This window comes from Pelobates fuscus, chromosome 13, assembly GCF_036172605.1.
Source record: "Pelobates fuscus isolate aPelFus1 chromosome 13, aPelFus1.pri, whole genome shotgun sequence".
Classification (NCBI taxonomy): domain Eukaryota; kingdom Metazoa; phylum Chordata; class Amphibia; order Anura; family Pelobatidae; genus Pelobates; species Pelobates fuscus.
Genome location: NC_086329.1, coordinates 40,452,167 through 40,478,496, shown reverse-complemented (window position 1 = coordinate 40,478,496; position 26,330 = coordinate 40,452,167). Strand labels below are relative to the sequence as shown.

The window sequence follows — 26,330 nt, the reverse complement described above, 5'->3', positions numbered from 1 at the left end:
ATGTACAAGGGGAACTTTATATTGCTTACTTATTGTGGCTTTGTTGCATAATGTGGGTAGCCAAATAGGAAATAAATCTGCGGGTCACATATAGCAAATTAGGAGGCAGGAATTCTTAACCCCTTAAGGACCAAACTTCTAGAATAAAAGGGAATCATGACATGTCACACGTCATGTGTCCTTAAGGGGTTAAAAATAAATGTGACAATAAAGAGCCAACAGAAATCCAATGTGTACGTGCATGCGGTGGTACTCTGTATTGTGCAGGCTTTGTGCAAAGGTTGCAATTGTATCTGCAGTCATGTCATAATTCTGTAATCGAATATAATACAGAATGTAGTAAAACAGATGGTAGGTGTTGTCAAGGTGTTGTCAAGTCCTGTTTTGGAGAAATATTGTTCAGGTCTAATGGCAAGCACCATGCCTGGTTAATTCCCTGAGGTTTTGCAAAATCAGAGCCTCTGATGCACATTCGGTCAAATTCCTATATGTCTGTGACCATCATCAAAGTCAGCCAACAAAAATGTTTAGCATGATGGCAGTTCAAGTCCATAGAAAGGGGAGTGCCAGTGCTTGACAAAGCTTATCGCACACACAATTGTCTATGTTATTATTTTATGGATTAAGCTGAAGGTTAAAGAAGTCTTTGTCGTGGAGTTTATCTCCCAAACGTTATGATCAAAAACCTGGGTATGGCTTACCAACAAGTCCAAGCCTTGATGCCTAACCCATTGAGAAACAACAAATGAAAACATGTTTTCTATTGAAGGTATGACCCATAATAAAAAAAAAAAAAAAAAAACTTTCAGAGATCCCTAATCCATTAAAATCTTCTACATCAACTAACCGAATGATCTTCCCGGGAGAACAGTTCAACAATTCAAACACACAGTAGAGGTCCCTCAAGCAGGAAAGGAAGTTAGTCGTTAGATGAATGCATGGCACTGTTAGGTGGTAAAAAGGTTTGATAAGTCAATTAATGAGTTAATTAAGAGTTAGAGCTGATGCACAGAGCAAGGATGGGGAGAGGATGCAGGTTAGATGCAGTGCAGGACAGCAAGGGTAACTAGCAAAAGGCGGTTAGTGTGACAGAGCAGCTACTAAACCTTTCTGCACACTCATGTCCACAAGGTGTGGCGCTCTCAGTCCAATGAAGAAATTCTTGTTTTTCTCATACTCCTCGTCATCAATTATTTTGATGTGAATTGTTTTGCTGTGGATGGAAAAATAATACATGTCACAATGAAATAAAAGGAGGTGGAAAAAAAAAAAAAAGAAGGAAAAGAGAAAAAGTATACGCCCCAGTTGTTACGATTAATATTTTTGCAACAAAGGATTATGAAGCCATCAAAGTAAGTGCAGAGCAGCAGGAGGTCAGCTGTTAGAACCGTGAAATGTGTTGTAGTTAAGAGAGCCCTAGAAATTAATTCAGGATGATTTAATGGCGTTCTGTCCAACATTTGCACGGGATGCCCCCTCGTGTAGTACTAGTACAAAGATGTAGAGCACAAATATATAAATAATATTAATAAATACAATTGCACAACAAAATGGTAAAGTTTGGGGATGTGCAGGTGTGACTGGGCCGCAGGCGCCAGGGTATCCCGGAGTTCTGCAACCTCATATTTAACCAACAATCTAGATTGGAGAACGTAGAGTTTAGATCTTCCTCTATCATTCCCTCCAACACCCAGTAATCTACATTTCGGGATGTGGCACACCACAACCTATTCTCAAATGGCTGTACTATGTGCAAGGAGTCTGCAAAATGAAGCAATTCTGAGATGCCTGATGCTGATAAACAGCTGAAAATAAATTGTCCAACTCACACAGGTTGCACAAAATATATCTTCATACAACCCAAATAAATCATTTTTAAAAAATCGAAATAAGCTTGAGAAAGTTTAGAATCCAGAAACATCCTGATGCATTGGCACATTTTAACAGCAGGTGGCGATGCTCCTCCTCTTTGAGGATTTCTCCTTACATGCAGTGACGCTCATAGTGCACCATGTAACATTAACAGAGTGCATCAATGATAGGGAAAGCAAGTGGGTGGATGATGCATGCTCTGTGTTAATATATTAATAATTATTTATAGTGCTTTCACTTATTTTTTTTTACTTTAAGGGTTACTCCAACCAAAAAAAAAATAGTTTTATTAAAAACACTGTTTTTAGTTGGAGTAAGCCTTGGTTCTCCTTGGTTCTCCTACCCCCTTTCCCCCGCATAAAAATAAGTAAACAAAATAATATACTTACCTGTGATCCCACACAGCCTGTTGTTCCTCTGATGACATCCCCCCACCCCTCCACTAGAGCTGGAGGGACTTTCTAGAGGACAGGCTAATATGGTGACTTTGTGGGAATGTAGTGGCGAGATGTGTTATCATTGGTTGTCTGTCATCAGCATACTCTGCATGTTGACAGGAAATACCCAATATGCACAGAATTCATATTAGCCAACCCGGATAGAGAGTTAGACCTCTGGCAGCAAAGTGCTTTAATTCTATATGGGCAGTGTTTCTCAGTGAAAAGCTGCAACTACAGATTACAACTATTGTGCCAATTTCATATCGCTGAAGTTGTCATGGTGCCTTGGAGTAACCCTTTAACAATCTTTTTTTGAGTGTCCTTTATGTCCAGGGGATTCAGCTCTCTATGGAACTTATTTTGTCAAACGTCAGATGGATGACCCTTGGCAAACTGTAACGAACAAGTCCCTAAATTTTTTTTGTCTGACAAACTCAAGTTTTTTTTATTTTTACAATTGACCTGCTACCTTATTGAAGTGCGAAATATAAGTTTTTTTTTGGAAAGGGATGAGCCCCTGGGTATATACAGTGCATTTAGAAAGTTTTCAGATCCATTCATTTAATTGTTTATATTATTTTTTTTCACATCAATCTACACACAACACCGCATAATGACATTGGAATGATTTTCTTTACACCAATGCAAATATAATAAGCAGAAAAGAACTGAAATATCACCTTGAGTAAAGTATTTAGACCAGGGCCAGATTAAGAGCCCGATGGGCCTGGTGCTAACAATTATGATGGGCCTAATTACAAAATCTTATTTACCAAAAACACTAAAACAGTCCTACCTCCTAAGCGTCATGTATCTGATGTAGATGGTGCTGAAGGGAAACTCATAGGATGCAGCTATGAGAAAACACATACCCTATGCTAATCTCACACTTTCATCTTCAAGTAAACCCATACCCCCTAACAGCAGTGTCCAGTAAAGCAGGAACTCTATGGATGGGGTAAAAGGGTGGGCCACTGACACAAATCTGCCAAAAGGGGCGAACATACACAAACAGGGGGCATGTCTGTGTCCCCATGTCTACCAGTCCCTTAGTGTCTGTGTCCCCATGTCACTAGGGGACATTGAGCGATATTGGGACACTGGGAGACATGGGGACACTGAGATACTAGGGAACACTGAGAGACCTGGGGACACTGGGAGACATGGAGAAATGGGGACACTGGTTGACTTTGGGACACGAGGGGACATGGGGCACTGAGACACCGTGATACATAGGGGACACTGTGATATATAGGGGACACTGGAGACTTGATAAAGACCTGGGTACAGGTCAAAATGTTGCGGTGTCCAATAAACCTGCTTAAATCTATCACAGTGAGTGCCTGAGATTTTTTTCTTCTATACTAGGGGACACCGAGACACTTGGGGGCACTGTGAGACATGGGGACACTGAGAGACTAGGGGATTCTGAGAGACATGGGGACACAGACACTACGGACACTGGGAGACATAAGGGACACTGGGAGACAAGGGGCACTGAGACACTCTGATATATAGAGGACACTGATATATAGATGACACTGGAGACTTGATAAAGACCTGGGGGTACAGGTTGAAACGTTGCGTTGTCCAATAAACCTGCTTAAATCTATCACAGTGAGTGCCTGATATTTTTTTCTTTTATATTAGGGGACAATGAGACACTAGGAGACTAGGGGACTTTGGGAGACTAGAAAACAATGAGACACTAGGGACACTGGCCCACGGCAGACATTGAGAGACACCAGGGACACTGGGAGACATGGGGATATGGAAATACTAGGGACACTGGCTGGGAGACATGGGGACACTGGGAGTGCCCCATGTCTCCCAGGTCTTAAAGTTGTCCAGTATCCCCATGTCTCTCAGTGTCCCCTAGTGTCTCAGTGTCCCCCAATGTCCCCTAGTGTCGCCCAATGTCCCCTAGTGTCGCCCAATGTGACTTAGTGTTTGTATCCCCATGTCTCCCAGTGTCCCAATGTCACTAGGACACAGACACTGGGAGAGACATGGGGACACTGAGAGACATGGTGACACTGAGAGACATAGGGACACCGGGAGACTAGGGGACTCTGGGAGACTAGGGGACTCTGGGAGACTAGGGGACTCTGGGAGACTAGGGGACTCTGGGAGACTAGGGGACTCTGGGAGACTAGGGACACAAACACTAGTGACACCGAGAGACATCAGGGACACCTGGAGACATGGGGACACTGAGAGACATGGGGACACTGGGAGACTAGGGGCCACTGTGTCCCTAGTGTCTCAGGGTCCCCATGTTTCCCAGTGTCCCTATGTCTCCCAGTGTCCCAATGTCTCAGTGTCATCAATTCTCTCACCGTCCCCATGTCTCGCGGGCTCGGAGCTGCTGTCTGGACTCTCAGAGCAGAGCTGCTCCCCGCAGATCAGTGAGTAGAGAGAGGCAGGGAGGGAGATGCTGTAACTTCTCATCCCTGCCTCTCTCCACACAAACAGCGACTCCTACTGGCCGGCGTTGGTATTGCAGAATAATTTCTGTTTATACTGAGACAGACATTTGTGCTGTCGGTATTACTGCAATATCGGCACCGGCTAGGCAGCCTCAAATACTTCTGAGAAATACCTGGAAACCATAAGAAATACATGAGAAATACCTGGCAACACTAAGAGTAGTGTGTGTAAAAAAATGATGTTTTTTTTTTTTAAATCAATAAGCCTATTCCATGGGCCTGGGCCTGGGCCTGGAGCTGCAGCTCCATCAGCCCCTATGTTAATCCGGCCCGGATTTAGACCCTTAACTTGCTACTTAGTTGAAACACCTTTGGCAGCAATTAAAGCTACATTTACCCTGGTGCTATATTTCGCTGTCCTCCAGAACCAAATGTCATTGTGGCACAATTAGGGAAATTGTAATATCCCTAACACCTATACATACATGTCAAATGATAAGTGCCAAGACAGATAAAACAAGTTTTATGGCAACTATATAACAGAGGGAGAAAATGATTTGTATTCTGTACAGAGATCACAACTATATTGCCAATGCTATGAGCGTATTTCAGAAATTTCTATGAATAAAACCACGGGGTCACACAGAGAATATTCTTCCCCACTGTTTGAAAATGAAATCGCTCATGTTACGTTAACAATGTTCCATGTGTTTTCCTTACCCACACTGTAAATTATATTATATAGGAATGTCACTATAATCGGCTTTAGAATTTATAATAAACATTTATTGTCCTATTATTTCCCACCAGCTGATATTGATATATACATATATTGCTTTTTAACAAATGCTGTGGTTATTTTGTGTCTTAGAGCAATCAAATGAGAGCTTCCATTATTGTCAATCCTCCCACTGGTTCATTCACTCAGCAAGTTAAAGGCAGGCACACTGGCTCTCGATCAGCTAACCAGCAACAGGCATTTCTAAAGATATCATAGCGGGGTTTAACTGCCAGAAAACCCCAGTTACGATAATGAGGAAATAAATTAACACTGAAGCTACATAATTGCTGGAGATTGGGTGATTTGCGTTTGAATATCAAACTGTCGGCCTGTAATTTTTCTTTAGGAGAAAAAAGCACAACATATAATTTCCTGCTGTGATCACACAAGGTTATAAAGGAAAGAAATAGAATACTCCTGATAAAGAAAACCTGGACTATGTACGATTTAAAGACACATAGCAAGTACAATTTTAAACTGCATGTGACACTTGCAGTTGGAATACATGGTATAAAGCTGGGATCCATAACTATGTTACCCTTCCCACTTCTACAGGTATTGGTCTGAATGCCATAACCTGCAAGTATTTATTTATTTATTTATAAAATATTTTACCAAGATGGGTACATTAAGATTTCTCTCTTTTTCAAGTATGTCCAGGATTGGCAGGCAACGCATTATTAATAATCACCTTGTCCCTTTCCAATTTGCAGGCATTTTAATAGCACACAAAAATAGTGCACAGGTTTTAAGCAAGACTCTTGGGGCTAAGTGTACTGTTACAGCACTGTGCGTAGTCAAATGTGGTCATAATAGAATAGGGTTGCAAGATCATGATTTTTGTTTAGGGATTCCAATGTAAAAATGCATATTTCGGTATTGCATTGCTTGATATATTGTGTATCGCTGTAGTGGTTATGTAATCAGGAGTGCTTTAGAGCCCCGACATTGTAAGTACTCAAATAGTTTTTGAACAATTTGACTTCTTACTGGTGGGACCTCCAGGTGCTGCTCCCGGTCTCCTGAGAGAAGCCCCACAGCAAAGTCTTGTTCCATCCCTGTTGCATGAATAGTGGAGACAGGGAGCAGTGCCTGGCAGACCCTAGGTAAGAAATGTCCCCATAAGCAGAATTGTATTTTCCAAATCACAGTATTCATGGGCATGGTATCCTGAAATATAAATATTATAATCTGTAGAAGGATGGAAGATGACAAAGCCTGAGAAATGTACTTGCCACAATATAAAATAAATAAATAAAAACCTACAAAAAGAAAAAGTCTGCTGACCATGTAGAGCCCTTTGGGAAGTAGAGCTGTCAGTCACATTTTTTTATTTTTTGGAAGGCCAGCCATCCTTCCGGTTATATCTAGCAACACAATGCTGACGGACAGCTCATTCTTTCGACCGACTCTGCCTCAGCAAATGCTTTTTATTCTGCTAGCCACCTCTAGTAATTTGCTTCTGGGTTTTTCAGGCCCTACCTGCCTATATTTAGCATGAAGTTACCAATGAACTGTTAACGTTGCATTTGAAAACAAAAATCGGCCAGACAGACTCTGGCTCAGGGACACTGCAGAGATATATTGTTCAAGACATGCACATACTCTGCTCAAGCTAAATGAGCAATATCTATGCTTCGGAATACTAATGCTATTGTTCAAGAGATCCAGCTCTTTCCTTTTTCACAACTTTATTCCACTCTTGCAATTGCTACTTCATAACAGAAGTGCCTGTTACTTCTATTATTTTTCTGTCAGAATATCCAAGATGCACAGTTTATGCAACATTTGTTACTGCCTAAAACCAATCCGTAATTATCTTCCAAAATGTGTTTGCCACTGCTGAGAACAGCTCTTACTATCCCTTTTTATGCATTACTACATTTTAAATATGCTGAGAATAAATGTATAATTTAGAGAATGAAACGGAATGTTATCAGAGAACGTTTGCTTCTAAGTATTGAGATGTTTGTGGTGTTTGTTGGCAGTGACTTTTAAGTTAGCAGAATTACATCTTAAAAGAGGTGCAGTAACCAATGTTTTCAAGCCCTGCTCGATGCATTTCGCCTTCAGAGATGCTATTTAGAAAGAGTTGGCCACTCTACAAGAACAAAGAGGGAATTGGGTGCACACCTGGAACATGCATTTCTCAGCAGTGATACCGATATTGTGGTACCATCAACTAGTGGTAGGCTTAACATGAAATGGCCATATGGTGGAAACGAAACCCCATATTTGTTTGCGGAGATAGGTTTTTAGGTGTTTACCTTGTAAACATTTAAAACTGTATTTTTGTGTGTGCGCTGTTCATTAATCTGTATTCCCTACAAGAACAAGATATAATTTCGACAGTTGGACACAGTGACTGGGCTGCTCCCATTGTTCCAGTGCGTAAGAGGAATGAAGGCATCCGCGTATGTAGTTATTTCAGAGCCCTCAATAAGAAGTTAAAAGTAGACATATGCCCATGTTCTGAAGACCTATTTGCATACCTTGCTGGTGGCCAGTGTTTCACTAAAAAAAATTACATTAAGCAGTATCTACAGCATGATATGAAATGCATGGTTCACCAACTCTTGACATCTCCTGACAAAAAAATACAAATAAAGGTCTATTTTGTTATAATTATCTTATTTTTGGAGTTGTTTCTGCCTCTGCAATCTGGCAAAAGATTATGGATCAAGTTCTTGCAGGTATTCCACACACAAGTTGTATGCTTGATGATATGCTCATTACAGGAGCAACAGATGATGAGCACAAAAACAATGTGGAACTTGTTGTGCAATGCTTTGAGCCACATGGACTGTAAGTCCGTTTACTAAAATGTGACTTTTTCAGGGAGAGCTAAGAGTTTTGTCCTCACGTGGTGTACAAAGATGGTCTCCATGCACCCATGCACCAGAAAGGAAGGTACAGGCATTGACCCAAGTTTCAACACCAGTGAATGTTGTACAGTTATGCTTTCACTTAGATCAAGGCAACTATTATTTTAGGTTGCCCTCAAATTTGGCTGACTTACTATACCCCTTTCCTTGCGGTTTGTATGCCAATACAAAATGAGTATGGACACTCCTCTGTGATGCAGCATTCAACAAAACTAAACTTTTAATATCACCCTCCGGAGATTTGGTTCCAACCAGTTACTGTGGCTTCTGATACATTACTCTATGGACTGGGGGCCGGTCTTGTCCCATGTTATGCCAGATGGCTCAGAGTGACCCATTGCATTTGCCTCCAGATCACTGAGCAAAAATATTTTCAGATTAACAATGAGGCACTCACAATCATCAAAAAGTTTTATATTCATCTGTATGTGCGGCAGGTAGTGTTGTACACAGATCATATGTCATTGTTGTCAATCTTCAGCTCTGATAAAAGTATTTGACAACTATATCTAACCGCCACCAGTGTACTGTTGCCTTAGGGTTCCAAACATATTCTCGCAGGAAGTGGGATATGACAACTCAAGAGATCTGCATCCTGAGAGGGTCCAAAGTTGTTATACAAAGGAGATTAAGATCTAGAGTTTAACAAGTCTGGAGTGGTACGGATTAAACAAATAGTCGGTAGCCATATCTAATAGCCATGTTTGGATAGTGACATTAAACAGTTTTAGCTGCATGCTCAGGGTGTGCACAATCACAGAGCTCATTGTTGGTATGAATCAGTATAACTACAAGGAAGTGTGTAATCTCTGCTAAGGAACACCCCCAATGGACCCTTATTTAGCTTAAAAATTGTTTACTAGTAAACAGATGGACAGTGCCAGGGGACTACAAGTATGACGGGTGAAATGGTTATAGTGCCTACAGTGCCCTACTAGTGATGATGACGTTAGCAAAGTTACTGATTTCATTATTGTTATTTATTTTTTTACAATTTGTAATTAAATATATACTTTTAGCACTATAGCCACTGCAGCTTATTGCTGTGGTTAAGATGCAAGGTGTTTTTCAATGCAGTCCTGTTTTTTGTCAAATCGGTTATAAGCTATTTGAAATAAAGCAAGTATCTCCTTGCAGCTAAATCACACTCGTCTTCTGCTGAGCAGTTTAATTTCCTCGTTATCAAATAAAATTTGCATGACAATGATTAGGCTGTGTCTACGGGAGGGTTTGGCCACTCGCAGCGTTCACACAGTGCCGTCCCAATTCTGGAGAGTTAGGCTCTGTCAAAAATCTTAATTCAATAAAAACAATACTCCCATATTTGAAAGACTTAGAATTCTATTAAAAATCAAAGCAGCAACATTTCAGGTTACAAGTATGGTCATCTGTACCATAATCCATAAAAGATGCCTGTGCGTTTTGGGGCTTGCAGGATCCCTTCTTTTAAAGAGGTTGGCCATATTTCTATTTACTGCGCATCGTGCCGTTAAGGAAACAATGTAAAGTGATTTCTCAACTTATTTCCCAATACAAGCTTAAAGAAGAAGTGTGATTATTTCACGTACTCTACCAAATGTTCAGGTAAGATTGGGAACAAAAAGACCTTTCCTTTTTAATATACTTTCATCTTTACTATTCAGAAACCTGTAATAAAGATTGCATGCTGAAAATCATCCGTCATTACAAACCGACTCCAAAAGGACCGTTAAAAATAATGATCTGGAGCAATGTATCAATCCTCTGGAGAAATTTAATCTGCTGAACACGACTTCTGGTAATGTTGATCGTGCACCTTTGAAATCAATTTTGGCTGTGCACAGTTGGCGGTCAAATAGCTATTTAAAATAAAATAAATAAATAAAAGCAATGGTGTCGGATCTGATTTTAGAATAAAAATGTATACTTTGCAATAAACACTATAAATGTGACACTATTGTTTTTTTTTCTTTTCTACATCTACCAATATTTCTAAATTTAAGACATTAGTGTCCCCCCTGTCCATCAGCGATCATTAGATGAAAATAACATCTAAGTTAGTTTAGTTGGTAGCTAAATTAAAAGCATTTGCACTGAGCTTTCAATGGACTTGGATTCTGGTACCCAGAGAGTCATCAAACTTGGACGTCAGGTAAGGGCTCAAAATTTGAGACAATTTAACTGAATGCTTTAGCTAGGAAATATTGTTGTTAAGGTAAAAGTGCAACATTTGTCTAATGAGAAAATAGCATTTAGACACTATTCCTTTACCTTCTATCTTCTAACAAGTATCACACTTAACCCCTTTACTTGCATCAGGTGTACACATAGCTGAAGGTTTGCAAATCAAAAATTAAGAAAATAAACCTCTCCATCCACCAGCGTTATTTCAAGTTAGTTCATAGAAATCACAGAGAGAGGGAGAGAGCTTATAAAATGATGTTTTTAAGACTACTAGGCTCACTAAGTGCTATCATTTGATAGCATTCAGAGGAGATAAGGGGGAGGGGGAGGGATGAGTATACTGCAGAGTATGAATGCAAGCTGCAATAGCTCATAATACAGATGCCTAATTTAAGGTAAGTAATTGTATTTAATGTGTGCCATGTCGAATACTTTACAGCTCCAAATGTTTCTGTAATAAGGAAAACTGTACAGCAATATTAATACAAAACTGAAAAGAAAAAAAAAAGAAAGAGAAAATAAAGCCAAATATACAAAAATATGTTTCCCCTGTCAATATAGAAATTAGCAGGTATAAAGCAAGAAAAGCTGTGTATTTTAATAAATTTTATTAAGATGTATGGTGTTTGCAATGCTCAAGTAGGTAACATTCACTGTACAACCACTGTCTATATATTGCAAAAATATTTAATTAAAAAAAAAGTTTAAAAAAAAAAGTAAATTATATTATATACTCATAAAGCTGTGCAAAACTCCTATAAATTAGATTGTTGTTCAAAGTAAATAGCGTCTATAGAATTTCTTCCCATAGTTTTCCTTCAGTGATGTAATGCTTGCCGGTTTATATTGTGTTTCTCTTTGAATAATGGCACCACGGATAGAATCGGACCAAAAAGAATCCTTGAAAACAGAAATTGCTTCTTTTTTCCCCCATAGCCTATAGAAAATGTCCAATAATTTAAAATGAATGCATTCTTTTCAGCAGGCTAAGGTAAACAATTACCCTCTGTAGTCTTACATTTGATCACATCCGGAGGAGAATGGTTGAAAACACACAGCAAGAAATGAAGAAAAGTCAAGTTGCTTCCTGACAAATATCAGCGAATGCAGTGAAATATTTTAAAATAAAACTTTAGGCTGGAGTAGACGACCGCTTTTTATTGCATTACATAGCTTGGAGCTCAAAATTTCGAGTAGCATTCTACTAGACAGGTCTAAAAGGTATTTGCCGAGCTAGCCCAATAGACCATGGCGCACTCACCAGGGGATAGTGGATGAGTGAAAATTGAGCGCTGATTTTGAAAAAAATATATATTTTTTAAAAACAGACACTAAAACAGAACAAAAAAAATGAAGCTGGTTGTTGAAGCCCATGGATTTCCTGTAAATGCCCATGGTACGAAACTTCAGTGAACTTCATCAAAGAAATGGCTGATACATGTCCACCAGTAACTGCAAAAGTTCCTTGAGAATATCCCATATATCCCTGCTAGTACATCTTATTCGTCATAAAACATGAATAACGGCTTAATATTTTTAAATTAAAGAAGCCAGTTGTAATGGAGGCTACATTCATTTGTGTATTTGACATGGAAAAGCCCCAAAATATGGCAATTGTAGTCTACCTTACAATCATTGTTTATATAGATACAAAAAAAAATGCCATTATGGCAACAATACAATAAGAGAGATATACAGAGTATTTGCTGGAGAATTGCAACCAAGGCTGAAAACAATAGACTCAGTACCCATAGCTGGGTGTATGTAGATAGAACCACAGACTACAGACTTTTCACCACCAATCTAGTAGCCACAGTAATTGAAGGAGTGTCACATAAAATTGCTCTGCTGAATATTCTCATCATCTCTATACATCGGAACATCTTTCCAAGTTAAGAATTAACTTTTATTCTTTGTAATCTATTTAATTTATTGTTACTCATCATTATTGTATGGGTTCAGAAGATCAATGGATAGACAGACCAGTACTAATGATATTGTAATGTTATAAAGATCCTGATAACCTTGAATTAAACAAATTATTAACTCCCCTTAGGAGTTCAGAATCTTGCCACAATTACAACATTTGGGCACTTTCACATTGTCTAAGCTCAATATAAACCAACATGCTGCCTGGGAACATATCTGCATTGACATAAAAAAACATTACTATTTTAATCTTCTATTTCAAAAGCTAACGGAATGTAGCATAGCATGCTGGGAATGCAACAACCAAATGTAGCAATTATTATTCATGTTGTAGGAGCAATGTCCATCTCTGAATAGGAATATTATACAGGAAGAGAGTCACCCATGCCCATAAGGACTTGCAAGTGTGTGTAATATGTGAAATGAGAAAGAAAATCCTTAGAGAGAACTCTAATGTGGAGGAATGTTTAGAGCAAATTCCCACTGGTGTTACTATGGAGACAAGATAACTGATATTGTGTAGCTATCTCCTATGTACTATAGATACGCTATCTGATAGAGATCAGTCAAGGTTGTACACGCAGTCAAACCCTGACAGTGCATACGAATAAAAAAAGTGGCACAAGGAAACCAAAGTCAGTTGGTATTAGACCAAAGTGGAAGATTACTGAGAGAGTAACCAGAGACAAGTAGTGGAAATAACGATGGGAAGAAAAAGGAAGAAGACACGGAAGGGAAGCTCTAAGACAAGAGAAAGCTAGGACCATGCATGGGACACATTGCCCCCATCTTCTCCTGAAATAAACAGATCTGAAAATGGCCCACCTCTTCTTCCATACCTGCTTCCTATTAAATTTCCCTTTCTCCATTCCATGTAATATTAACTTTAGTACACTGTATCCCCAATTCTCCTGGTCAGTTTACATTTCACTCTTTAAGTAGTAGCTGCCACTCTAACCCTCTCTCCCCCTTTAATGAACAAAATTCCTCTTAACAAGAAGGGTTTTCCAACCAATCTGCTGTCTATGTCATTGCCAATAAAATACATAACATGGATCACCATGAACTGTTGAGATCAAACACCTAGTTTGCATTTACACCAGGTAATGTTGGATTCACTTGGGTAGTGGCATATATATTGTAAAGGTAACAACTAAATATGGAGCAAGGCAATTAATAAAATTTGATTTTGAGTAGGGATGTGCATGGGCAAAAAATGTGGTTTGGTTCAGAAATTCGGGTAAGTAAAAAAAAATTCTCTGCTTCGGGAATTCAGACCAATGGCAATTTGGAACTTCGGAACTTGTGGTGGCAGTCCTGGCACTGGGAGGCAGGAGCCCTATAGATGTGTAAGTGGTTGTGATGGTAGTCTGGGCACTGGGAGGCAGGGGCTCTACAGATGTGCAAGTGGTTGTGGTGGCAGTCAGGGCACTGGGAGGCGGATCTATACACATCTATAGGGCTCCCGCCTCCCAGTGCCCGGACTGCCACCACAACCACTTACAATTCTGTAGGGCTCCCGCCTCCCAGTTCCAGGACTGCCACCACAACCACTTGCACATCTATAGGGCTCCCAGTGCCCAGACTTCCACCACAACAACTTACACATCTATAGTACTCCCAAGTGCCATGAATTCGCTTATTGGTCAAGATTTCTGTCAACATTCATGTAATTTCATGTAATTTCGTAAGCATCCGAATGTCCAAATTGCACGAAATTAGTCCGAATGTACATTCGGAATTAAACGAATTGCACATGTCTACTTTTGAGGCATAATTGAGGAACCCCTCAAAATGGGATGAATGCATGAAATTCTATACCTGCAGGTGCTGATTTTCATGCTCAAGTAATCAGGAAAAGTCACTATGACAACATCATTGTTTAGATAATTCACTTTCTATTTATTTCACTGTCATTCCACAATTATACAAATAAAAAGCAAAAATAAACTCTCAAGTTTTTATTATTTAATATTGCTTGCAAAGAAGTATAAACAGTAACAATAAATAAACACATGACGAGCCATAATCACATACAATGCTATTATCCCACCATAACCACATTCATGTTGCTGTATAGGTAAAACAATAGAGCCTGGCTATGATGAATGAGTGATTATGGAACAAGAGATGCCAGTTTTATGAACACAGACTGTATTATTATGAGAGAATCACAATAGGCATTCTGAATAATCAATCATATTTAGAACTCTGAGATTAAGATACTGAAGTAAGAACATACAGTGCCTTACAAATCCAAGGATTGGAAAATGCATTAACAGTTTTAGGCTGATGGGGTGACAGATCTCCCCCCCCCCCCCCCGCAGTGGTATTATGGAGTGGTATTATGGAGCCAATGAGTAGCCACAACCCTTACAGATTACAACAGGTTGAAATCAGAATCAGATCAGTCAACAGAGTCACAGTCCCCGTCCTGCAGTTTAAAGCTTCACAATTTTTCAGCTAGCCACAGCATGAGTGTCCAGTGGGTATGTGCAGTAAGAGTTATTCAAAATGTTAGTGACAGGCAACACAGTGCTCTGTGTCAAAAATGTCCCCCTCCTCTTGTCAAGCCTGGGATTCCCTAACTTTATGTATATTAATTATATATTTGAGTCATTTCTCTAATTAGCCCACATGCAATCACAGGGGCCAGGAGCTCCTGTGCTCTCTCTTCCAAAATTAATTATTGCTTCTCTCTCCTGTCGGCACTGTTACCCCACCCCTATTTCTATGAGCCAATAACATGCCTTCACTCATGGGCCGAACTTAAACCTATTACAGAGTTAAAGAGAGACAATTTTCCCCCCCATAATTTTTTCACTTAAGGGTTTCTAAAACTACCGCAAATCCATTGTTCCCCACATACAAACTGGTGGGGCGCTGCCCCAAATGCCTCTGTGGATGAGCCTCCACTGGTCGTCTGTCCAATATATAGGCATTAAACACTTCTTCCAGTCTCAAGTTAAAGTTAAACCCCAAGTTAACCCCTTAAGGACCAAACTTCTGGAATAAAAGGGAATCATGACATGTCACACATGTCATGTGTCCTTAAGGGGTTAAAGAGGTTTAATCTGTCTTCAACAGGCCCGATTTTTTTGTCATTTGTTTACGTAGTACTTTTGTACAGCAAAGTATAATTTTTAAGCACAAGCTAATGTTGGGCTTTTTTTGTTTTACCAGGCAAGAATAAAAAGAAAAATACATAACACCTCTAGTAATAATATAGTAATATAGGGAAAACAAAAACAAAAACAAAGTCATCTTGTTCTACCACTATGTTTAGTACGGTTAAATCAGAAATAGACAATGTAGCATTATTTAATATCAGAAAAGACGAAAATAAATCCGCCTTGACTGCACATTGGTAAATTTAATTTTCCTTGCATCAATAAGTGATTAATAATTTCTGTATTTATTTTTAGAGATAGATATATTCTACTTTGCCAAGAAGCCCATCCCTTTCTAAAATAACTCTAGGAAATGGCAAACTTTTCTAGCAGAGAATCACATGCACAGTTTTTACTGGGAAGAAACTTTTCTTCTGCTTTATGTAAAATCTTCTCTTCTCAAGTCTCAATGGAAGATCCTCTTGTACAAGATCCTCTTGTACTTTGCACAGAACCGTCGATGAAGAAGATGCTTCCATTGGTGCAGTACGTGCTACACATCCATGATCAACTGAAATGCAATTGTTACAACCATGAATGTATGACTCCTTTCATTCCCTATGAGAAGCTTTGACTTTCACCATGAGTGAGCACTCAAGGCAAATTAAGTAGGGAACCGATCCATAAGACATCAGCATGTTTATAAAATAAGACTGAAGTGACACCCAGTTAACCGTTCTGCAAGCTGAAGTTCTTTAACGGGGTAGAAAGGTTACTTTAACACAGAGACACAACACAAGTGACCTGAAAGAGCTTTGTATTGGGCAACTTTTGTAGTATAATCAATGATACTTTCCTGGCCTGTCTTCATAACAAATGTATACCAAACACTTTATTGTGCTTTATAGAACAGCAACATTTTGACCAAAGGTGGGGTTTGTCAAGCACCCATTTTTAGAAAAAAACAAGGGCCTACATAATGCCCTGCGAGACTGAAGATCTTAGATCTTATTGCAAAGTTAGGTGCCATAGGTATCTATTGCACATCTGCCACAACATGGTATCTGTTCCTCTTCAGTGACAAGGCAAATGGCAGGATGCTGCATGTGGAACCAGTTTTCATACTTTGCCACAAAAGGTCACAAACATAAGACAACATTATCTCTGCTTTGTCTTATGTATACTTTGTCAAGGACAGTCTAATCCAAAATATATGCATTTTTCATAATGAGTATTTTTTTTGAAAAACTAAAGTGTGACAGTTCTACTTGAAGTCTTTTTATAGAATGTACAAAGATTTGCAATAGAGTTGATGCTCCTGGGAGTGTAACCCAGTAAATATTTAAATAAGACAACTAAAAGCTTAATCTAAAGATTATGTACTATAGTATACAAAAATTAATAAACATTGGATGCAGTTTATGGACACCACCAGAATAAAAAAGGACCCTAATGGGCTAGCACATTTAATAAATCCACAATAATCAACGTATATAAAAAAAAAAGCAGGAGAACTACTAACTGGTCTTATGGGTGATTAGGAATAAAGAAGATGAAAGGTCTGATTACTATTTTGTATGCGCATTTCAGCACGACCACGACTGAGTGGGGGGATCTTACTTATACTGCCCAATGGGAGTCGGACTTGAACGAGGAGATGGAAGGGGTCGAGTGGCAGGAGATTTGGGAGGCAGCGGCGACCTCGTCGATGTGGGTCTCCATGCAGGAGCAGGCTTATAAGACCATGTTCAGATGGTACACCACTCCGGTAAAGCTTTGCAGGATGAATAGGGTCCCCACTGATCTAGGTTGGAGAGGTTGTGGCCAGAAGGGGACTTATTATCACATGTGATGGAACCAGGGGTGTATTTGCCGCGAGGCAAACAAGGCATTTGCCTTGGGCGGCATTTTTCAGGGGGCGGCAAAAAAAGCCGCCCCCAAATGCCCAGGGCAAATGCCTTGTTAGCCTTGCGGCTAACAAGGCATGCTGGGCGGCCGGCGGGCTGCTGGGAAGTGCGGGTAGGTGGGCGGCCGGCGGGCTGCTGGGAAGTGCGGGTAGGTGGGCGGCCGGCGAGGGAGCACTTCCTCTGAGCGGTCTGCTCAGCTCCCTCGCGCGCCGCAGAGTGAGGCTGGGAGCCGGAATATGACGTCATATTCCGGCTCCGCCTCCCAGCATCACTCTGCGGCGCGCGAGGGAGCTGAGCAGACCGCTCAGAGGAAGTGCTCCCTCGCCGGCCGCCCACCTACCCGCACTTCCCAGCAGCCACTGGACCACCAGGGAGACAGATATCCCCCCCCCAGCTTTCCCAAAGGTAAGGAGGCTGGGGGGGTTAAATAAAAAAAAAAAATGTATTAAATATGTGAGTGATTGAGTGTGTTTGTATGTCTGTGTATGTCTGTTAGTGTGTGTGTGTATGTCTGTTAGTGTGTGTGTGTGTGTGTGTATGTCTGTAAGTGTATGTCTGTAAGTGTGTGTATGTCTGTTAGTGGGTCTGTGTGTGTGTCTGTTAGTTTGTGTGTGTGTTTGTGTGTGTGTATGTGTGTATGTCTGTTAGTGTGTGTATGTCTGTTAGTGTGTCTGTGTGTGTGTCTGTTAGTGTGTGTGTGTATGTCTGTATGTGTGTGTGTGTGTGTATGTCTGTATGTGTGTGTGTGTGTTAGTGTGTGTGTATGTCAGTGTGTGTGTCTGTAAGTGTGTGTCTGTTAGACTGTGTGTGTGTCTGTTAGACTGTGTGTGTGTCTGTTAGACTGTGTGTGTGTCTGCTAGTGAGTGTGTTTCTGTTACCTAGTGTATGCGTATTTGTCAGTGAATGTGTGTGTGTGTGTATTTAGAAGGCGGGTCGGGGGAAGGGTTCGGTGGGGGTGGCGTGGGTGGGAGGGGGGCGCCTGAGTTTTGTCCTGCCTAGGGCAGCACAAAACCAGGATACACCACTGGATGGAACTGCCCGGAGGCACAGAAATATTGGAAACTGATCGAGGACCTACTACGGGACGTTTTCAATAGAGAGGTCCGATTGGACCCCTGGGTCTTCCTCCTGTCCAGATCCATGGATGACTGGACTAGGACTGAACAGAAATTAATACTTAAGGTGAACTTGGCTGCTCGGAGGGCCTTGGCGCAGGTCTGGCTGCAGAGGGGGACCCCTTCGATAGACCTAGTTATCCAAAAGATTAGGGATAACTTCCTGATGGACAAACTGACAGGGCATGTCAGGGGTACTTTGTCTAAATTTGAGAAGGTATGGGGCCCGTGGGTAGAGAGTGGTGTTGGCGGCTGGGGGGGGGGGGGGGAAGGGAGGATTTTCCCCCGGCCCCCTGTGCCTCCCGCTGGCCGGATTGCTCCGGCCCTTGAATAGCCCACCCTACACTCCTGCGAAGATTCGACTGGAACAGGAAGACTGACCCTGTGCAATGGCCCTCCGTGTCGCCGTCGTGCTATTGCTAATTATTAGGGTTCCAGTCTGGGTCCGGGCTGCGCAGCTCTGTCGAGGTCGTGGCGATTGGTTCCATGTCCCACCCCTTCCTGTCCCTCTCTTTCCCTTCCTTCCCCTTCCTTCCCCTCCCTTTTCTCCCATCTCCCTCTCTTTCTTGGAGGCTTTGTATGCCTCCGTATTTCTTCACCTCACTTTCCTCCCAGATCTGAACGGTAGTGACGTCCCAATATCGCTGAGTAGGTGGGCACAGCTTTGCATGTGTAGAGTCGTGAGCGGTACTAGCGAGACGCTGGGGGCTCTGACGGCTCTGCGAGAGATTAAGGCTACCTTGAACACTCTGTTCCTGCCTGTACTTTATATGGATCGCTACATGTAGATGCAATGTGAGAGGATGCCGGACTTCTTGGCTGGTCAGATCTCGGCTATTCCCATTTTATTTAATCTCTTATATCTAAAAACCTGGCGGGACACCTACAGAGCATGGAATGTGGCAGTTTGTACACGATAGACATATGCGATTGTAATATAATTTTGCATACTAAGCTCATTTTCCTCATTTGTGCAATATTGGATGTACGTTATGCTATGTGTGTCTTACTGTATTACAATGTTTGTATTTTTTCCGGTGTGCTGCCTTGCAATAAATAAAGAATAAAAAAAATAAAAAAAAAGGAATAAAGAAGATGAATTCAATGGGATAGTGCCAGATATAGTTCCCTGGCCTTCTATCTCAGGTGCTTTTTTTTTTGAGAGACAACAGAAAATGGCAACATTAAATGGAGCAAGATTAAGTTACTAAAAATGTGCACAATTTCTTCCATGAGTTTTAAACTCATACCAGAGTGCTTTAGTAGTGCTCTATATATGTACCCCCCTGGTTCTTCTGGAAAGACGTTCGTCCCAAGATCACACAAACAAGGCTGTGATGGTTACCAGTGCACCAGATTTTGTCACTGGGACCTACCAATGCCAGGCAAACCCCCCTTTGTTGGCAAGTATGTATAAATGAAGCTACTTAATAAATTATTTAATAAACCTAATTCAAAATACTGTGCTCAGAAACTATAAATATAAATATATATATATATATACACACACACACACACACACACACACACACACACACACTAGAGAGAGACAAAACAAGGAAAGAAATAATATAATGGTACAAGATATGTAAAGAATGCACATATAGTTAAAGTATATGGATAACCTGATAGAATCTTACAGATATCTCAATGGATTTAGCACAAAGTACAAGAAACTTGCATATTTTATAAAAGGCATACACTTAAAATGGCAGGGGGGAGATTTAGGGGGACAATGTCATGATTGTTTCTCTACAGATAGAGTCATAAGAGCATGGATTAATAATAGAGGTATGCCATTGCTACCAAAAAAAAAGACTGGTTTTATTTAATAAAAGGCTTAGTACATGGGTCAACTGCTTTTTCTTTCCTGGAAAAATCGACTGAATAACAAAAGCGGATATTGTTAATCGTCTTTAGTACACCTTTTTTATTTAACATTTTGTAGGGTCACATCCAGTGATACAATATGTTCTTGGACAGATTACAACCTTTTAGAAAATATTACATGTCATCCTGGTTAATAAAAAAGGATGATTGACAGCGATTTGAGATGAACCAAGATATCAACTGTCAGACATAATATACTACTGCCTCCATAAACCACCAGGTCAATGTAGAACAGTGACAAAAGAATAGATGAACCAATTATGAACTTATGAGTCCTAGAACCATCTGGCTATGGATATGTAAGCTTGATTTCATATAATGTGACGGCAGATAAGAACCATTCGGCCCATCTAGTCTGCCCAGTTTTCTATTACTTATAAAACAAAAGCAGCCCTGTAGATACTTGAATGCACCAGTATGATGGTCTTTGGCGCTGGTAAAGAATGATTGTTCTTACTGAGTGATTTTTACCCACATGGAAACAGGTCATCGCTTGCCAATATCCTGGGGCAGAAGACTAGCCAGATGATCCCCTCTAGATTAGGCTTTAAACCTAGCATTAATAATATCAACCCTCGTTTCTTCTAGATGGTCCTACATGAGATGGTTATTATCGTGGCATTATTGATTCTGATACCTTAGTAGCAACATCTACTGCAATTCTCAGCGGAGCAATGTATACATAAAGTGAGAAGTCACTATACATTGCTCAGCTGAGAATAGCAGTAGATTGCCCTAAATCAATTTTATTATTGCCCAGCAACTGAGAATTAGAAACAAAGATAAGTCGCCCAAGGTCCTGCAAGATATTCTTGTCTTTACCTACTGTGAAGTCTGCCCTGTTCTGCCTTCTTTAATGCACCTTCAATTGGCAATTAGTGACTTTATTTACCATTTGTTCTAGTGAAACACTACTTTCTCAATTTTATGGGGAAAATATATATATATATATATATATATATATATATATATATATATATATACATATACACGATTAACAATATATATGTCTAAAAAAAAAAAAAGAAACTCTGCCGTTAATTGAGAAAAAAACAAAAACAAAACCACAACATCACAAAAAAACGAGACCGCTGAGAAAGGCTTATCATAAAACCATTCATACTTATGGGTCAGCAGCCAAATTACCATACCTCCCAACATTTTAAGCATAGAAGAAGGGACACTTCAATTTGATGGATGTGATTGGAGGTGTGGCCAGGGGCAGAGCTGTTCTGATAAATGTTAGGTGACTTACTAATAATTTATGCAGCTAAAATGTAATTAAGAACAAGAATAATATATATTTTTTACACAGACTGATTTCTAAACACATTTATTGTAGTTTAAAGGCACATTACTGTGGGTATTATTGTTGTGGAACTCTTTTATACACTCCGACACACCAACAATATGGAGCTCCTAGAAAAGAGGGACATTGGGACTGAAAAGAAAGACAGATGGATTTGGGCCCAAAATAGGGTCGCTTGTGAGGTATGCATTACTGAGCTATTACAAGCACCCAGAACCTTCAGGATAGACTCTGTAAACTACAAACAGGGTAAACCCACTGACCTCAGACACATTAATGTTTTACAGACCTTGGCTAATCCACGCACAGCATTTGCAGAGAATTAAAAAGGCGTTTTAACTCTACTTACCAAAATGAAAAAAAAAAAAGGGTTAACTGCATTGCATTTCAAAAATATTCTTGCTGGCTATTTGAAAATATAATTACAGTCAACAGGGTTGCAACAAATAGACCTTTTGAGCCCCCATCATTACTCACACTGTCAGCCGCTAGCAAGGAGAAAAATGCTCATAAACTAGACCTGATGGTTTACTCACCAAACAAGGAATGGTAATGACCTGAAAACTAAACTGCATAATTCAGGTTAAAATAGCCGAGAGGTTACTATAGCCATAGAGACATGATTGGGGCACTGCCGCTGTGAAAAACACTGGTCAGAATGAACACAACTTTCTCAGTTGGGAATGTATTAATTTATCCCCAGCTGACAAAAGAAAGACCAGGCTATCAGGAGAGGACCTGACCTTCCCAACGGCAGCAAGCACATAGACCTGGTAATAGCGAATTACATTGCTTTACAATGCATTAAATAAAGATGATAAATAAGGTTTTGTGGGCGGCTGCGCAAAAGAGGTTCATGATAAGATACATCAGCAAAAAAAAAGACCAACACATACAAACACGCACAGCACAAGTTAAGGATATATTTATACGCGTACATTATACACAATTATGAAATTAGACTTCCCTCCTCTTGGGAGTATATTTTTGCTTTAAATATTTATTCTGTCTTACAAATATATATGTGTATATATATATATTAATTGATTTATTTTTAAATCAAAGGGATATTTGCTCTTATATATCAAATAAATCAAAGGGTACATTACTTTAAAACTTTTTTTTAATATTTGTTTGGTTCCATTTATGCAGTCAAACTGTCTGACCACAATTCAATTAACTGTTTAAACCTAAATTATGAGGTTCTTGCTTTATCCTTTGTTGTCAGAGTTTTAATTCTAAAAAGCAAAAAACGTTTAAGCATCAATCAAATAGCATTTTTAGCAGTTAACTTGAAACAAATTATTAGACACACTGACTTTTAGAAGAAAAATTTGGAAGAATGAAAAAAAGAATTATCAGAAAAGAATCGCACTGGCAACAGATGTTCATTTTTTTTTCCTTGCAGGCAGAGCTATCTGTCACCTTTCACACTACTGTCTCCCCCCTCTAAGCCGCTCTAAAGAAGCTTGTGAATTGGACTGCATGCAGCTGGCATCAGGAGGGATCACAAAAAAGCAGCACCAGGCGCTTCAGGTGCAACCTTCTCCACAATGCCCAACAGAAAATATTACACCAGGAAGGTCCCTCCTCTCAAAGGGGTTATAGTAACCCTTTAAGTATGTTATGAAGATTACTCACCTCCATCCTCACTACATGTGTCTCTAATACACAACAGGTTAATAATATCTATCACGGTAACTTAGCAGACAGCACCACTGACATCTCACAAGTTTTATTTTGACTTTGGTTTATTGAATAGAATATTTTTAGTTTCCATTACGCTAGTCTAACCCATAGGCCAATTCTAAGTATATGTCATACTGCTCACTTTACTCCATCCTCTCTACATGTGCTTTAAGCTTTTACTTTATCTAGGGATTATTCCAAGCACGTTCCCCTAGCAGATTGCATCCTTCAGTTGGATTTTGTATCTTTGTGGTAGAGTTGCCGTACATTTCTTGATTCTAAAATATACTTCCAAACATGCACTGGATCTTCCACTGCTGACTCAGTACTCAAATTGTCACATCTAGAGATTTTGTTTCACCCAATAGCTTACTAAACCTGAGCTATGGATTCCTCGATTTCTATTTTAGAGCAATAAGCAGGAAGATGCCTATGCGTTTAAGAGAACACAGAGTACTTCGTGGTTAGATGGCTTTGATACAGTGTTTTGTATATTCCCTTTAAATCTATTCCTCATCCCAGCACACCTCGCAACAGCTTTTTAACATCAAACTAATTTTAGCTTTCACTTTAATAAAAACAAACATTTTTAAATAGCATGACTTCTTTAACAGAAGAAAATAGTCACAAGACTCGAATCGTTTTACGCACATTGCCTAGGCATCAGCTTCTGACTACTGATCATCTTGGAGGAAGGCACGGATACCGGACACGCCAGCAAATCAACAACAACGGTCGGCACAGCGATGGCTGGGTATTGCAGCTTATTGTAACTGCAAATAAAACAGGCAAAGCGTGGAGGGAGGAGTCTTATACAGAGCTGAATATACCACTGAGTTAACAATATTTCGCAATACTGTGGATTTTTAGATCAGCTGATTTTCTAGCATCAGTTTCACCACATGAGTAAATGAGCAGCTGTCTGCAACGGAAACTAGATGGGCAGACTAGATGGGCCAAATGGTTCTTATTTGCCGTCACATTCTATGTTTCTATGAGTCTGACTGCTTCCTTCACTCTACAATATGGACTTACCCATGGCATAAAATCGCACATATCTTGATATATATATATATATATATATATATATATATAGAGAGAGAGAGAGAGAGAGAGAGAATAATATCTTCTGACTAAAGCCTCAATTTAATATTGTTGGATCCGCATTTCCAATGATTAAATAATTATGCAAAAACATTTAAAATGGCTTATTTCAAAATATGAAATAAAAAAATATATATAAATATATATATCATATATAGACGAGTATATCAATACATAGAAAAATAACAAATATTCTAAAAAATATTTTTCGTAGTATTACCTACTTAAGTACCAAAGCTCTTTTGAGATGCAACACGTTTGTGACCAAGGCTTTTTTGGCACTTTTGCCATGCGCACATTTTATGACAATTTCCGTTTTCTCTTTGCACCAATGGATAATATACAGTTGCAAGAAAAAGTATGTGAACCCTTTGGAATGATATGGATTTCTGCACAAATTGGTCATAAAATGTGATCTGATCATCATCTAAGTCACAACAATAGACAATCACAGTCTGCTTAAACTAATAACACACAAAGAATGAAATGTTGCCATGTTTTTATTGAACACACCATGTAAACATTCACAGTGCAGGTGGAAAAAGTATGTGAACCCCTAGACTAATGACATCTCCAAGAGCTAATTGGAGTGAGATGTCAGCCAACTGGAGTCCAATCAATGAGATGAGATTGGAGGTGTTGGTTACAGCTGCCCTGCCCTATAAAAAACACACACCAGTTCTGGGTTTGCTTTTCACAAGAAGCATTGCCTGATGTGAATGATGCCTCGCACAAAAGAGCTCTCAGAAGACCTACGATTAAGAATTGTTGACTTGCCTAAAGCTGGAAAGGGTTATAAAAGTATCTTCAAAAGCCTTGCTGTTCATCAGTCCATGGTAAGACAAATTGTCTATAAATGGAGAAAGTTCAGCACTGCTGCTACTCTCTACAGGAGTGGCCGTCCTGTAAAGATGACTGCAAGAGCACAGCGCAGACTGGTCAATGAGGTGAAGAAGAATCCTAGAGTGTCAGCTAAAGACTTACAAAAGTCACTGGCAAATGCTAACATCCCTGTTAGCGAATCTACAATACGTAAAACACTAAACAAGAATGGATTTCATGGAAGGATACCACAGAGGAAGCCACTGCTGTCCAAACGAAATATTGCTGCACGTTTACAGTTTACATTAGAGCACCTGGATGTTCCACAGCAGTACTGGCAAAATATTCTGTGGACAGATGAAACCAAAGTTGAGTTGTTTGGAAGAAACACACAACACTATGTGTGGCGAAAAAGATGCACAGCAAACCAACATCAAAACCTCATCCCAACTGTGAAGTATGGTGGTGGGGGCATCATGGTTTGGGGCTGCTTTGCTGCGTCAGGGCCTGGACGGATTGCTATCATCGAAGGAAAAATGAATTCCCAAGTTAATCAAGACATTTTGCAGGAGAACTTAAAGGCCATCTGTCTACCAGCTGAAGCTCAACAGAAGATGGGTGTTGCAACAGGACAATGACCCAAAGCATAGAAGTAAATCAACAACAGAATGGCTTAAACAGAAGAAAATACGCCTTCTGAAGTGGCCTAGTCAGAGTCCTGATCTCAACCCAATTGAGATGCTGTGGCATGACCTCAAGAAAGCGATTCACACCAGACATCCCAAGAATATTGCTGAACTGAAACAGTTCTGTAAAGAGGAATGGTCAAGAATTACTCCTGACCGTTGTGCACGTCTGATCTGCAACTACAGGAAACGTTTGGTT

At 39.9% G+C, this 26,330-nt stretch overlaps 1 protein-coding gene across 3 annotated transcripts in view; it reads right to left on the bottom strand.

The window, feature by feature from the left end:
• Nucleotides 1-26,330, bottom strand: part of SLC8A3 (solute carrier family 8 member A3) — a 237,400-nt gene that overhangs the window by 56,605 nt on the left and 154,465 nt on the right. The window contains exon 3 of one of the 3 annotated variants that reach the window (XM_063439532.1): nt 1,107-1,213. The exons of the other annotated variants lie outside the window; for them this stretch is intronic. Within the exon in view, the coding sequence (XP_063295602.1) occupies nt 1,107-1,213 (107 nt within the window). The remainder of the gene's footprint in view (nt 1-1,106; nt 1,214-26,330) is intronic. 3 annotated transcript variants of the gene reach the window in all.